The 15,527-nt window shown below is 36.8% G+C and overlaps 1 protein-coding gene across 4 annotated transcripts in view; it reads right to left on the bottom strand.

Moving 5' to 3' along the window:
• ARID5B (AT-rich interaction domain 5B) overlaps positions 1-15,527 on the bottom strand; it is a 176,051-nt gene that overhangs the window by 47,000 nt on the left and 113,524 nt on the right. For 3 of the 4 annotated variants that reach the window (XM_014610140.3, XM_059729867.1, XM_006273081.4), the window contains 3 exons: positions 12,603-12,715; positions 4,686-4,890; positions 2,155-2,207 (listed from right to left, as the gene is read on the bottom strand). In XM_014610140.3, the coding sequence (XP_014465626.1) occupies positions 2,155-2,207; positions 4,686-4,890; positions 12,603-12,715 (371 nt within the window). Of the gene's footprint in view, positions 1-2,154; positions 2,208-4,685; positions 4,891-12,602; positions 12,716-14,069; positions 14,177-15,527 lie in introns of those variants that run through there. The other variant, XM_014610141.3, reaches the window with a different exon arrangement.

Genomic DNA, 15,527 nt, shown 5'->3' with positions numbered 1-15,527 from the left:
TTTAAAGCTGTGTCTATGTCCAAATCTCCGAATTGATTTCGAGGGTTCCGATTCAATTCAGAGATATTAAAGGGTCTCCTGATTCGATTTGGATTCGGAGATTCGGTCACCAAATCGGGCCAAATCTCGGTCTAATCGACTCAGGGACCGAAGCTTTGCACAGCCTTAATCCTCACCTCTTCTAGACCAAATTCAACTGTGCTGTATGGAATTGCAACTCCCATGAACCTTAAAAGGAATTAAATCAGGCCTGTTGATTTCAATGGAACTTACTCCAAAATTAAAATCTGATCCCCCAAATTTACACCAAACTGGGGTAAGGTATATTTATTTTGTAGATCCAGTGAAGATCAATTGTTAACTTCCATGATTATACCTCTTGTCTGGCCAATGGACACTATCATTTACTTTATCATTGAATAAATCCAATTAGCACATTTCTTTGGGAGGTGACAAAAGCCTCAATTCTCAGAAGACGTTTCTCCACTAACAAGAAGAGATTTGAGTCATGGATTTCCTGACACTAACTTGCACTGAACCCTAATACTCTTTATACCTTTCTCCTCAGATCCCGTTTTCTTTTACTGTCTTCTACTACTGCTGGTAAACCCACTATCTTACCTCCCACCCAGGCTTACAACCTTAAGCTCCCAGTCAACTCTTCCCTTCCTCTCTATTCAGTTAGGATTTCCTCAAATCCTCCCAGTTTGCCCTCTTTAACATCTCTAAATCCATCCTTTTTTCTGTCATGCTGGCACTAAACCCAGGCTTGTCCCTTGCTTCTCTACTGCAAACTCCTCCTTTTTGTTCTCCCTGCTTTATCCTCATTACCTTCAATTATACCCAAAACACTGCTGTAAAAAGTATCTGCCTCCCTGAGCTTTCTGAACATGTCACTCTCCTATGCAAATTCTTTCACTGCCTTCTCTTCTGCTCTGGATCAAGTTTATGCACTTTACAACTCAATGCAATCACACTTAGCTCATAATTACTGCAGAAAGTATTGTTCTAGCAGGTCCTTGTGCATTTATGCACACACACATGCATGTCCTTCCATATAGGAATACAAATATGTTGCATATTAAGGCATATAAATCTTAGGAGCCAAATCAAATCATAAAAGCCAAATAATACATCTTTGTTGTGAATGCTAGATCTCCGATTACACCAAATCTCTGCCACACCCTCTGTAATAAAGCCACATTATTAATTTATAGGACAATATGCTTTACTCTGTGGAAAGAAATAATAGCTATTATTGTGATTCAAATGATATTTTGTTTCTTGATTTTGTGTTCTTGTCATTTCTCTGCAGCACAGCTACATCCCAGAGTACTTTGTAAACAAAGCAAAAATAATTTATTTCATCCAACTGCAGCAGGAACTGAGCAACTTAATCTGATCATTGTGTGCAAAGAAAATATTTCCAATGACGACATCTTATGTCAATTGGTTTTTATTACAGATGTCATCTCCATGTGCCATACTAATGCAGTTCTTTCTTCTCATTTCAAGATTTTAATCTATCTTTGTGGCTCTAATATTTTATTGGTTCAAAATACATGCTGTAAAATCCACGGCCATCAAATTTTCCTGTGAGCTAAAAATAAACTTCTCTTGTCAGATATGGTTAGCTGATAAAAAGTGTCAGAGACTTTTCTGAATTACTTTGATAACTTCCTGTTTATGTGGTACTGACCCTTGTCTAATAAGGATCTTTAACACTTGGAATAAGAGAATATACTGCAACATACTATTCTTTAATGGCCAATATTGATTACTTTTGAAAGCCTTTAATACATTTCCCATATTAGACATGAACAGATGTCAGGGATGTTGCCAAGTGAAATTTCTTTTATGCGATCTTGGCTTGTTGTACAATAATAGCCCTTTCTCAACATGGGAAAAAATTACAGACCCAACTAATTTCCTTGACAGGGAAGAGTTACATATGTTTTCCACTTGTTTTTTTATGATAAGTTTACAATTTTGCCAAACCTGGAACTAATTGGGACCATTTCCAAAAATGGCCCAATAAACCCACAATGTGTACAGCTATTCTAAAATGCAGTAAATGATTGTTTGGTTTTACATTTTTTCTAACGGGAAAGTTAGATTGCACAATTATTTCATTTAAGTTACTTAAACACTTACTGTTTCATATCCTCCCAGTTTTTGAGCAGCTTGAAACATAGTCCAAAGGTTAACTGTTAGAGGGACAATAAGTATTTAGATAAGCATTGCATTAACCAATATATTTCAAAGAAATGTAAATTAAACAGTTTTTAAAATAAAGAAAATAGAAAAAATGTTCACAGCCCTTGAAAAAGCTGTTGTGAAACAACTTTCAAAAAGATATATACATAATCTGAAGAGTAAATATTACCTAGGACAATATATATATATATATATATATATATATATATATATATATATATATAAACTACGTGAAAGGGAACCCATTTAGATTAATCTAAGGAATTAAAAAATACCTTTTTATTTAGAGTTATTGTGCTCTTTCCACTTTTCTTATAAGAAATAAAGCTGTGCTTTGCTTGCTTCTATAATGTTGATAGTAATAACTAGTATAGAAGCCATTGGAAAGAATGCTCTTATTTTTTTTAAAAACTTATTTTGTTAACAGAAAGCAAGCACTGAAGCATGACTCATGTAGAATGGCCACAATGAAGATACAATATCATATATTTATTGCAGCCCATGTAATAAATAGTCTCTATAATCAATGAAGTCAGCCAAGTTCTAACTGGCCCTGTCTGAAGGCACCAATGCTGGGGGATAAGTGTATAGGTAATGTGTTTGTCCCAATGCATCAGAATTGCCATATACCATATAGCCAAAATTTGATTGTAGGGAAGGACAATGGTGGAGAGACTGAATAATGGCAATGGTAGGATTGTCATTATTCTTTTTGTTTTCCAGTGGGCAGCCACACCCTGCTCAGGATGTGTTATAAAAGGACTGGCAAGACTATCTGGAGGGAGAACACAAGCAAGACTTTTAACAAAATTTTGTAAGAGCCACTGATTTTCCTTTTTGAGTAATGACTCATTCCACACCTTCTGCCTGCTACCCAAAAGGGCCATAATTTGTTGTCTTTGCTCTTTATTTATTTATTTATAGAAAAATAATTGATGGCAACACTATACTAAAGGCCTACACAGTATTTCACCAACAAACGGGGACTCTCAGTGGGCATACTACAAATATTTCAAGCTGGAATCAGCAATAATGCTGCAGATCAGAGAGGACATAATTTATTCCCCCACCAGGGAATTCTGTGTTGTAGTGTATACACTGGTTCTTCCCACTAATGGTATTTATATTGGCAATGTTTACACATATCATGCTGGACAAATATAGAATCCAGTCCTGCAAACACTTTTACTCCTCTGAGCAAATTTAATTTTGTACTTTACCATTTGCACAATTGGACTCACCTACTATAATGAATATAAAGCAAACTGAAATATATATTTTAGTTAAATGTTATGGGATGATTTTTCCCTGGATTGAGCGTTTTGGAAACAGTGTCTTTTCTTATCTTTTGAGCCTACAGTGCCTCCTTGTTTGGAGAAGGCAGAATAAAATGAAAATAAAAAGGCTGTCTTCAACACAAAACATGCTGAAAGCCTCATTGAACCTTGTACCATTTCAAAACTATCAAGAGCTTTGCTTAGGCCTTGATTTAATCTGAATCAATGCATAATGCAACAAAGCTGTTCATAGTACATTAATTTTACTTCCATTTCAAGCAGCCGGTTTTCAGACAAACACTGTAATCATTTGGAGTTATATAAGTTTATAATGGCTGCTAGAGGCCTGTTGCAATCAGTGCCAATTGCTATTAGGTATGTAAATTGTTATGTAAAACATACAGGTTTGACATTCTTCATCAAAATAACACATGGTTTTAATCTGAGAGATAAGTTAGAGTAAATAATATTTCAAACCATGAGTTTTCCCTTTACATAATTTAAATATCATTCAACCTATACACAAGAAAAAAAAAACATTTACAGCTTTTTCTGTAAACTCTGACAGAGCTCCCCTTACTTTGCAATATTTATGTAAAATTTAGTTACATCCACATCCTCTTCACCTACAACTGCTTTACAAATTGTGGCACTAAAAACTATATTTGCCAAAGTAATTCTAAACATTGTATTCTGGGTTAAACAGATACCGTCTATTTTTACATTCTCTGAAGTCAGTAATTTATTAACTATAAACACATGTTTAGACTTAAAAATATGATCCCTTTTGTGCCTTTCTTGACCACCTTTAAATGTCTTCCTTTAATATTTGTCCTTTCACAAGAAACATCTGGCCACAATAAAGCTACATCATATTATTAACTCAGAAGAAAGGCACTACAGACACTGCAGATTTACAAAAAAGAAAACTAGAGAGAGTTTTCAACTAGCCTATTTCTAGTCATAATCAGTGGATTTAAACCTATAAATATCCAGAAGCAACTACCCCAGAAAGAAGAGATGCAAATCTAGGCATGAGAGACAGTAACATGCCTTGACTGGAAAATGTGTGGATATAAACTCAGTCACAAAACCATAAGGTTTTAAAATAGTCTCAGTGTGTGAATGCTTTCCACAAAGAAGCCAAACAGTTCTAAAATGTCAACAAAAAGTGGGAAAAATTATACTTACTCTGCTTAAAACCTAAATAGGGTATTCGTTCAATTGGTGTTTTCCTTTCTTTCATGTATTTATAAAGTGCCACAAGGAAAGCTTGCTCATCAGCTTTGCATTCTTCACCTACAGCAACCTTTGATTTATCTTCACTTGAACTTTTTTTACAGTTGCCGTTGTTATTCTTGGGTTTGGGAAAAGCTGACCTGGCCTCACATTTTACCTGTTAAGTAAAAAGATTTCATGTCAAATCTGGATAATTGGCTAACCTTTCATTTTAATTCAAGAGATAAACACTGTATTAAATATGAAGGCCAAACCATGCAACTACACTTAAGGAGAAACAAAGAGAGCTATTTATAGGACTCATATCTTGTTCTGAATCTGAGTCATAAAATTTTTAAGTAGCCACATCTTTAAACTGTTATAACTGTAATGTTCTCCAGATCTGTATTTTTATGACTATCTATTGCTGTGTACAGGCAGCTTTCATCCCTCACATACACTCGTTAATAGGATGTCTAATAACAGGGTTGTGCGAAGCTTTGGTAGCTGATTTGATTTGGAGGAGATTCGGCCTGATTCAGGGAACGAATCTCCAAATCCAAAGCGAATTGGGAGACCAATTAAAAGCTCCAAATTGATTTAAAATGTCCGAATCAATTCAGAAAAGCTTCAGAAAAGCTTCGGCCATAGATTAAACAGGGAGCTGACAGCTGCCTCCAGCTGGTAAGTCTGCTGGGGTTGGGGGAAGAGGGAGAGAAGAGCCATGGGGGCGGGAGGTATTGGAGCTGCGGCTGGGGCAAGCTGCCCAGCCAGGCCAGGGGGCACATTACTTGGGAAGGGGGGCGGGGGAGAGTGCAGGATGTGGGCACGTCAGCGCTGGGAGCAGGGGCTCTGCCCTGTCGCCACTTGCCCAGCTGGGGAGGGCGGGGGCGGGATGTGAGTGCAGCTCACTCCAGGCAGAAGGGGACAAGTGGCAGCAGGGCAGAGCCCCTGCTCCCAGTGCTGCCGCACCCACATCCCATACGTGCCCTCTGTACTGGCTAGCAAGTGGCAGCAGGGTAGAGCCCCCACTCCCAGCGCTGATGTGGGTGCAGTAGCACTGGGAGCAGGGGCTATGCCATGCTGCCACCCAGAGTAAGCCGTGCCTTCATCGCATCCCCCGCCACGCCAGCTGGGCAAGAGGCAGCAGGGCATAGCTCCCATGGCTCCCCCCACTGGGGCAGAGGCACAGACAGAGGGGTCACGGGAGAAGCCCCATGGCTGCCCTGCTTGGCTCCATCCCCCACCTGGCCCAGCCTCCCAACACTTAAAAAAAAAAAAGCCCTGCACTCACTGGCTCTGGCTGCAGGGATCAGGGCCTCTGAGGGCTTGTGGCAGTCCCCCCATGCAGCATGGGGCAGTGGGGGGCAGTGGGGATCACCCCCCTCACCGCCTGGCACCTGTGTGGCACCTGCCGCATGGCTTGGCAGGGTGCCACACACTGTCTAGGAGCTGGGGCAGCTCCACCTGTCACCCGGAGCCTGGCACCCCTCAGCCCCAGTGGCCCCAATAAAAAAGGGAAAGATTGGAACCATGATAGTTCTCTTCAGCATTCAAAATAATAGAAACTAAGAGATCTAACCTTACAGTCCTTCTGCAGATAGCCCCATTCCCCCATTGAGTCAAATTAAATTTCAAACCTTCGGTAGTTCATGTATAAAAATAATAAGCATAGAAGAACATTAAAAACTGCTTTTAAAAGCTGTCCAACCATGTTATTTTATAATGTGTGATCAATACATTTCCAGTGAACACTAGCAATAAAAAGTACTCAGTCTAGAGGAGGGTCAGATGGTTACATGATATATTTTGGGTACACACTGTTCTCTCAACAGTGGTATGTACTATAAGAGTCTTTCCAATGGTTTCACAACCAAAATGGAAAACTTCTGCATGCTAAAAAAGGGGAGGAAAGACTCTTATAGTACACAATATTTTATTTCAATGTCTATAGGGAAAACAATGGGCCAGTAGAACAAATGCTGGACTAGGAACCAAGAACTCTTGGGGTTTAATCACTGTGCCTAGCAGTGACTCATTCTATACCCCTGACTGTGGTTACTCAGTTTTCCCACCTGTGAAATGGGCGCATTGTACATTCTTGTTTACATTTTGAAAGTAAGTTCTTTGAAGCCAAAGAGCAAATATCCAAGAGAAGAGACAAGCCAGGATGTATTTTACTTATTTCAAATGAAGTTATCTTACAAATTCTTCTATGTTTAAGAAGACAGAGGGAGGTCCTTTTTCTGATGTTTTAACACTGTAAAAATCAATGAGTTAGGGCTGGATGCTCCATTCTTCTTATGTGGAGAAGGAATGAAAAACCGGGACTTGAAGAATAGAAAGAGAAAGTGCTGGCTATTCCCAATATACTCCCCATCTCCGTAAAAAAATCCCCATGTGAAAACCATAGGAAATAGCTTTTTTTTTTAGATTCTGCAAGAGAGAGGCATCCAAGATAACAAATGCATCTTCTTTTATGATTTTTCTTCATCACCTATCCCTTCACAAGTTTTTGTGTATTTTTTCTAGATAGTTTCTTGCCAGGAATGTTCTCAAGGAATAGTACCACATATGTTTAGTCTTTTAGTTCTATTTACATTTACTGATGAAATTCCTATAAAGGGCTTCATCCAAACCCCAGTGAAATGAAAACAAACCTTTCCATTGACCTAGCAGAAATCCTTTCCATTGCATCAGGTCTTTTTATTTATTTATTTAGATTTAGGGCTTTAATCCTTTTTTTTTTTTACTCTGGGTCCTTAGCAAATTATTTAAAGGCTTTCCCAGATAAAGTTTTATATTGCATTGTCATAATGTTCAATGCTATACAGAAGGCTGTGCTAAAGCTTCCAATATGAAACCACCATTTCAATAATTTCTAGGGTTTTTAATTTGAGTCATAAATTTTTTGCAGGCTAAAATTTGAAGTGGACTCTTTCAGCTTGGGAACAATTTCTCATTTTTAAACCACACTTGCTAGAAAAAAGGCTATCTGTTCATTTTTAATAATTCCATTTTTAACAGAGGGTGATAGAAAATTAAGGATACATACAAATCAGTTAACGGGGAAGGGAGTTATTCTCTATAGAGCAGGCAAGAGAACACAAAGAAAAAAGACAAATAAACAAAAAATATTACAAATGATGAATCCCAGTTTCCCTCTCTCCCTTGTACATTCTGAAGAGGTTAAAGCACCTGCTAAACTCACAGTATCAAAAAAAAAACAAAAACAAACCGGCAAGGAAGGACCTGGCGTAGTGGTTTATTAGATTAGCCTTTGATGACATTTTCAGAGTTTCATTGTTTTAGTGTTCAAGACACAAGCTTCATTTCTGGACTTTCCCTACCATGTGACAGACAATATGAAAGAATACTGATACAAGTGGATGAGTAAGATTCAGAGGCCCAAATTTTGTTCTTGTTAGTACCAATGTAAATCCAGCATAATTCTACTAAAGTCAGTGGAAGATTGCTCTAACTGAGATCAGAAACTGACCCAGAGGTCTTATCTCTGCAAATACAATCTTACACCCAGCTCAGTTGTAGCTTGCATAGTTCTGGCTTTTTTTTCTTTTCCTTTTACTTCCAAGAAGGCATAAACACTTGGAAAGTGCTCTAAACACTGGATTGAGCCCTGCTTGGCCACTTCCTCTATAACATTCTGCTCAGTAGTGCTTCCGTGATTTTTAAACAAAAAAAAGGTTCAAATTTCTTTTGTAGGAGTTTAAAGTCTTTTTATTATAAATTTGCCACAGATGACACATCCAAAATTGAACTTTCAATGAGGATATGGACAGACGTTTACAGAGTCAATGTAGGCATACCTCCCCATTCCTTCCACCAACCTTCAAACCCTTACCTACAGCTGAACCCATTCCCTCAGACCACATTTATACTGGGTGTCAGGGTGGAATCACCCCGCACTTACCTGGAGGTATTATCATCTGTATATCTGACCCCAGCCCTCAGCTAGATCCAGGAAACTCTTAATTGTTTTTCAGATCCCTGGGAAATTTACCCCAATTGAACCATTTAATAGTCAGTCAGTTGCATGCACTAATAATGGCTGGCCCTGGGAAATTCTTTTAATCGTTTGGAGTATATTCAAGAGAACTCTAGACATCTCCCTTGCTCATTCATTTATCAGTAAAGCTAAGATTTTCAAAGGAACTGCCAACAGCTCCTGGGCTCCTAACTCACACGGGCCACTTTGGGAATCCCAGCCTAATCATAAAGTGCCCAACTACGAAATTGACAATATTTCAAACATGGCAGAGCTAAGTAAAAAGAAGCTAAATGTAAGGAATGGGGATGTTTATCTATGTTAACAATGAGAAATACCTATTTATGCATATTTAGTACTGGCAAGTGAAGGGTGATGTCTCAAATATTGACCACGGGGAGCATATATTTATATACATAATGCTTTCTTTTACAGGAAACCATATATATATTTGATGGTTCCCAAAAGAACTATATTAAAAGTTTTAATCAGATAATGTTGGAGGTTCCAAGTACAAATCTTCAGGTCAGAGAATATGCCAGGTCACCTGTTGTCTTTGGAAGAGCATATGCCAGTAACTTAAATTAATATCCAAGCTCTTGCCATATAAATGAAGCAAAATATTTATTTTAGTATTTTCACTAGGAGACATAATGAGTACATTAATTTATGGAACAATTTCCATGTTTAACAAGCGAATCACTTCTCCTCTTAGAACTTGTAGATCAGAGTACTTTAACAAGTCTTACGACCCATTTTTAGATTCTTTGAATGGGAACTTATTTGGTGGGAAAAGGCCAGAAAAAAGCAGAAGTGCAGCTTTAGCTGAGGTGTGGTTTACATAACCTGGAAGTCATGCAAATCAGCCTAGTAGGGGTGACATAGGAAGTGTTAGAGCCTCAGGATTCCACAGGCCACTGTTCATATAAAAGAAAGTGTGATTTTTTTTCTTGCACACTTGATGCTACTTCAGTGAAGGGGTCTGTATTAGGTTACTCTTGAGGTCCCTCCCAGTTCATTTCTATGATTCCCAAACCAGGATAATATCTTGCCCTTGGTATATCTTTCATATGGTATAAAGGGGCCACAATAGCTGGCAGGGAGCTCAAAAACAAGTGTAGACACACAGGTGGCTATGCACATTCCCCATACAACACATTCAAGTACTAGGATGGTAACAGGGCATTTTTAAAAGGCTTCCTGAACTGGAATTTATTCAGAAATACTGAAAGCAACTCAAATGCCTTTGTGTGTCAAGTAATAGTAAGAGCCCGCAAAATTATTTGCTCGTAGTTAAGGCAAACAAGCTTCATGAAAACTAGAACCATAATGGCTTACAACGTTTTTTAGTTGCTGATTGACAGCAAAGAACTTGAAATATAGCTCGTGATTATTATTTCACAATCTGTGTTCGTTTTGTACATAATCCTGACAGGATCAAAACAACAGTGTTCAAAATCTCAACCCTTTTTCCATATGCCTCCATTTGAACCTCACCTCACCTGTAGGACTTCAGTAACAAGACAGATGACAGACCATTCTGCCTCTACCAATCAAGCAGTCTTCACTTGGAAACTGGCCTATTGTTAATTAGGGTTGTTAGCAATGGAATGCCATGACTGGGTACTGAAAATGGCACGCTAGTTATAAGAAAATGCTGAGAGGGCAAAACCAGTTGAGAAAATATGTATAGGAGTGACTAAAGCACTCCTATGGTTTCGATTCATCTACATTATCAGTTAAACCATTTTAAGCATTGGTTTAGAGTGATCTGACATTCACTGCTGTCAGGAGTAGGTCAATGACAGAATGAGGAGAAGGGAAGCCCAACACGGAACTATATCTAAAATCCATGCAGCCACCCACAATAATGTGGAGAGACTATGTATATCTCAGTTCTCTCCACAGAAAAACAAGACAACATTTAGGTGGGACTCAAGCAGCATAAAGTACAATCACCTTGTGTTTGAATGATTCTTATATATTTGGTGTCTCCTCTGGTGCTACATAAAATATTCACTCAGTCCTGCAACCCTAAATCATATGAAGAGTCCTATATCAGTCAGTGGGACTTCATGCATTAGTAAGGTGTGCACAACATACCTTATATCATGAACACTTTTATTATTTATAATTAAATTAAACCAGCCTAGATAATTAATATTTTTGATGTCTGTATAATGATGAACACAGTATGACTAGATAAACAGGCCAAATTTTAGGAATGTTCTAACATTTGACTAGTAAGAGCACCCAAAACATACACAGCTAGTATAGACAATAAGCTGTGTTAACAAAGTGGGGTTTGAACACTATTTACATGTACTACATAGATCATAACTACTTGTATGGTACTCTATTCTAGTGTGCCTATGTACAGTGCTTTAACTTGGAAAACAGGGAATTCCGTCCATTTGAAATATTTGTATCTTGCAGACTTTGAATATTCTTACATGCTCTAGTTACAAAATTATGACAAATTTTGTAATACCTTGCAGGAACCTGAAAGTTAACATGCCAGGATTCAGCATCTTCTAGCAATAGTTGTATAAGAAGAGATCAGCAGACAATATTGTAGATGCCTACTGAGCACTAAGGGCACATAAATGAGTGTCACACTGACTTAAGGACAGAATTTCATCTTTAATTTCTGGGTTTTTTTGTTTCCATTAATGCATGTGCCAATTTCAGCATAACTGAAATGCTGGAGTCCTCATATGAGAAACCGGGAACTTGACACTTCCACCTGACCTCTTTAACCTCAATCTCCCTAGCACATTCACATGCAAAACAATAAAAACTTGGATTGATCTAAAGAGATTCACTGTATTTCCCAAAGGGTTATTCACAACAATAACAATACTTTTCAGAAGTATATCCCTAGAATTTTCTGAAATAGTTAACTTGAGGAGTTGGTTAAATCTATGTAAAATGTTTGCTCAATGCATACAACTATCACTGTGACAGAAATCTGTAATAGATAAGAGCCTGTGAATCTCTCTCTCTCTCTCCCCCTGCTAGTTTTCTATCTTTGTATCTTACACCTTGGCCTGACAATTTGCTTTCAAATTAAACTTTCCATTAATGTCCTGAAGGATTTGTTACTGTAAATTATTTTTTAAAAGAGAAAAGAACATTCCTATTTCAAATACATGCACAACATACAAAATGGAAAGTAAATTCAACTTTAGAAAGTTCATTTTAAAATAATTTCAGGAAATGGACTCAAACCCACAGAAGGCTAAGAGAAGTCTAAAAATACAAACTGACAACCCAACCTTCTTTCACACTATGTAGCTAAGTACTATAGCACATACACTATATAAGAAGAGGCACTGTTCAAAGACCCCTGAACTGTCTAGGGTATGTATTAAGATCCAATCCAATTTTTTTTTTAGTTTTTACTCTGAGTTTCCTTCCTTGTCTTTCTTATAAGTCACAGCATTAAACATTCCTCTACCATACTTTTTTTGTGCTTCTTGGAAACCATTATTTAGAGGCAGTTCCCATTTCATACTCTGTTTATCTTCAGACTTATAATTAGAAGTACATTGTAACCCTGAGAATGGCTCTACTGGTTTATTTTTAATATGAAGGCACTGTTGTAAACTATGTTTGTGTGTCATAGAATATAAAAACTAGATGCCATAAAAGCTTAATCACTGCCCTTTTCCAAACAAGCCCATACCCTCAGGTTTTATGTGATTATTGTTGTTGGTAATTTCTAACAGTCTGAAGTGAAAAAATAGAACTACAGAAAAGATTCTTCATTTGTTTACATTAAAAAGTTATACTCTAAATTTGAAACTGTATGCTGGGAAACAAAGGCAGAACTGTCTCTAAAGACAAGAGTGTAGTGAAAGGAATATTACTAAGTGATTTACCTTGGCAACAGCTTTGCTTTCAGAATTATTGTTGGAATCCTTAACGCCATTTAATGAATCTCTTCTCTGTGGGTATGGCTTCTTTTTGCGTGGTCTGCCTTTAAGGTTTGGTGCTGAAAATTAATGGAGAACAATTTGAGCACATTTTCTTATACATGGACTTTTAACAGCTGAAAGCATAATAAATCATTCCAAAACTATCAGTCACAGAAATGTACACATCTGTCTGTAGTAAATGCTCATTATGAGGTTCTCATCCTCCAAGGGTTATATCTTGATATATTATACTTCTCTATATCATATCCCCTAAGGCTAAGGTATTCTACTTTTACATATCTAATTAACAGAAAGTCAAACACAGGGCTCCAAAGGACACTGAAAGTACATTTGTATCTTCCTAGTGCAAAAAAGAACAAAACAGCATATTAATGGAAAACTTGACATTACTTGGAGCAATGCACTTGTTTTTTTTAATCTGAAAGATTTAAAAAAAAAACAACTTTGGAAAACATTTGCTTTCAGAAGTTTTGAAGTATTAACATTCCTTACAACTTTAAGGAGTTTTAATATACAATGACATTCCTACCAAAGTTCTTTTATTAAATGCCAATACCAAATATTTCTAGAAGTAAAAAAGTATCAGAATAATTGACTGATGTTTCATAATGCATACTAACTAGATACAATCCATCTAAATACAGTTTTATCCGGTACTTAAGATGTTTTGATAAGATAGCTCTGAAATACCATACCAAATAAATCCTAACCATTCTGAGCTATATTTAGAAAACTAGTATATGGGTCATGAAAGGGGGGAGGGGTGGAAATCAAAAGCCTTCTTCAATAATTATATCACAATACCAATTATGACACACACATAGAAATATAAGGTAAGCAGATGATTTGTTCAATATTAAATGTCCTGCATATGCTTTCAAATCAAAATCAGCCCCATACTACTACAACATTAAAAATGATAAACGATCATTAACTAATGACTATCCTGAAGAAGATAATTTGCTTTAAACATTTAATTTCTAGGTAACCATTGTTTTCATTACTTCAAGGGATGACTAGAGCAACGTCAGAAATCTGCACACCACAAACCTCTTGAGTGCCTTCTAATTGCTTCTAATCTTACATTTGTCACACAGTAAGCCAGTGGTTTCAGGACATTTTACATTTTAATTAGTTTGCAAACACAATAAAGGGTGCTAATTTGATTTTATACTTTGAATAACAGTGGCATATTTGGTCTGTTTAGAAAAAAAATAGCAGCCATAGTTTTAAAACCAAAAGTCCAAAAACCATCAATTTCTGTTATAGCGTTGACACACTAAAAAAAATTTTTTTTTAAATCCACTGACGCACATTCTGTTTGTAGGAATGTACTACAGAAAGCAATTCTGAAATTGTCATCTGAGGCTAACATGCAAAATCAAACAAAGAGATAAAGAAAATTATTACCCATTCCAGTCGACAAACATCTGCCTGATTTATATCTGTACTCATGAATGCTACAGCATGTGAATGCACACTACATCCCTGAAAGTCTCGACTTGGTGTGGATGTCAGTCTCACACAAAATGAGCACTAAGAGTATTTGCTCTGTGCTTACAAATCCCCTCCCCCAGCTGCTCTATTACTCATATAAACATAGATGAGTGACTAGCACAGTGTGTGGGATGCGCTCTTAGGACTTGAGCTTTTGCTGCCAGACTGCCAGCTACTGACACACTATCCTACTTTATTTATAAATGTAGCTTGTGGTTCCATCTTAATTGTTTTGTTGATTCTGACCCCTTACACGTTATTTGGATGCAATATTGAGTTTCACAAATCCTATCCTGGAGCCAAGGTGTTCTTGCTAAAAGAAAAAAAAAGATACAGTGTAAAATTGAAATGTTTCCTTAATTTATCACAGCCTGGCCCACACACAAAAATGGTAATGACTAGAATTTCTGAGCCAAATTAATCTCTTCTGTAGGTCTACTGGAGTCTTTAGATTAACAGTGATGAAATTGGCTTTTATGTTCTTTAACTTGAATTACTTTTTAGGAAAGAAATATGCAAAACCAGTTCAAGTCTCAATACTTGTTATACTGAGTTTTGGCATTGTACTTTGTATCATACTAGAAAGCACTCCTATGTTTAGCTAAAAGCTTTAAAAGCAAAAAGGGCATTTGTTACTAAATTCTAGGTATATTGAACTTGCATATAAATACTGTTTGATTTGGAGCAATAGATGGCAGAACTGGCACAAAACCATTATGAAATCAGCCTTTCTGCATTCTTTCAGTTGCTAAGGAGTTGCAGCTGAAAACAGCTCTTTCCAGAACAGTCTAGGACTGCCCCCCATATGACATAGGAGCACTTTACATCCAATTCAAATTGGATACACAATTAATTAAAACAATTATATAAGTTAATACTGACAAATGATAAACTCTTTTACTCGGACTAGCTTAGTAGAAGGAACTTGCCTCTAATATTCACTCCATAATAGAAAACATTTGAAATATTTCCACTCACACTTGAAACAGCCATTAATATTTTGCTCTCCAAACTATACAAATAAGGGTATTGTTCTAAAACAATTTACATTTCAATTATATCCATTTTGTGCTTTGAGTTGTGGTATTTGACTAGCGCTGAGTGAATAATTTATAACAAATCATGCACCTGATTTAATGTTTAATGTTAAATATGCACCTGACATATTCCTAAGCAAATTGCAGTGTCCTTGAATTTCTTATTCATAATTATGGTTATTGTAATTTTGAAATACTCTACAGATTGATCATGAACAGTTTCCTAAGAATATTGGATACTCAAAATGTACTGACTTGTTGATTGATCTGATAAGTTATGTGATATTTCTTCTTTTCCTAGACAAGAACCCTTGTCATGAATTCTTGCAAGCTC

Source organism: Alligator mississippiensis, chromosome 6 (genome assembly GCF_030867095.1).
Source record: "Alligator mississippiensis isolate rAllMis1 chromosome 6, rAllMis1, whole genome shotgun sequence".
Lineage (NCBI taxonomy): Eukaryota > Metazoa > Chordata > Crocodylia > Alligatoridae > Alligator > Alligator mississippiensis.
The sequence above is the reverse complement of the archived record's forward strand: the minus strand, read 5'-3'. Positions and strand labels throughout refer to the sequence as shown.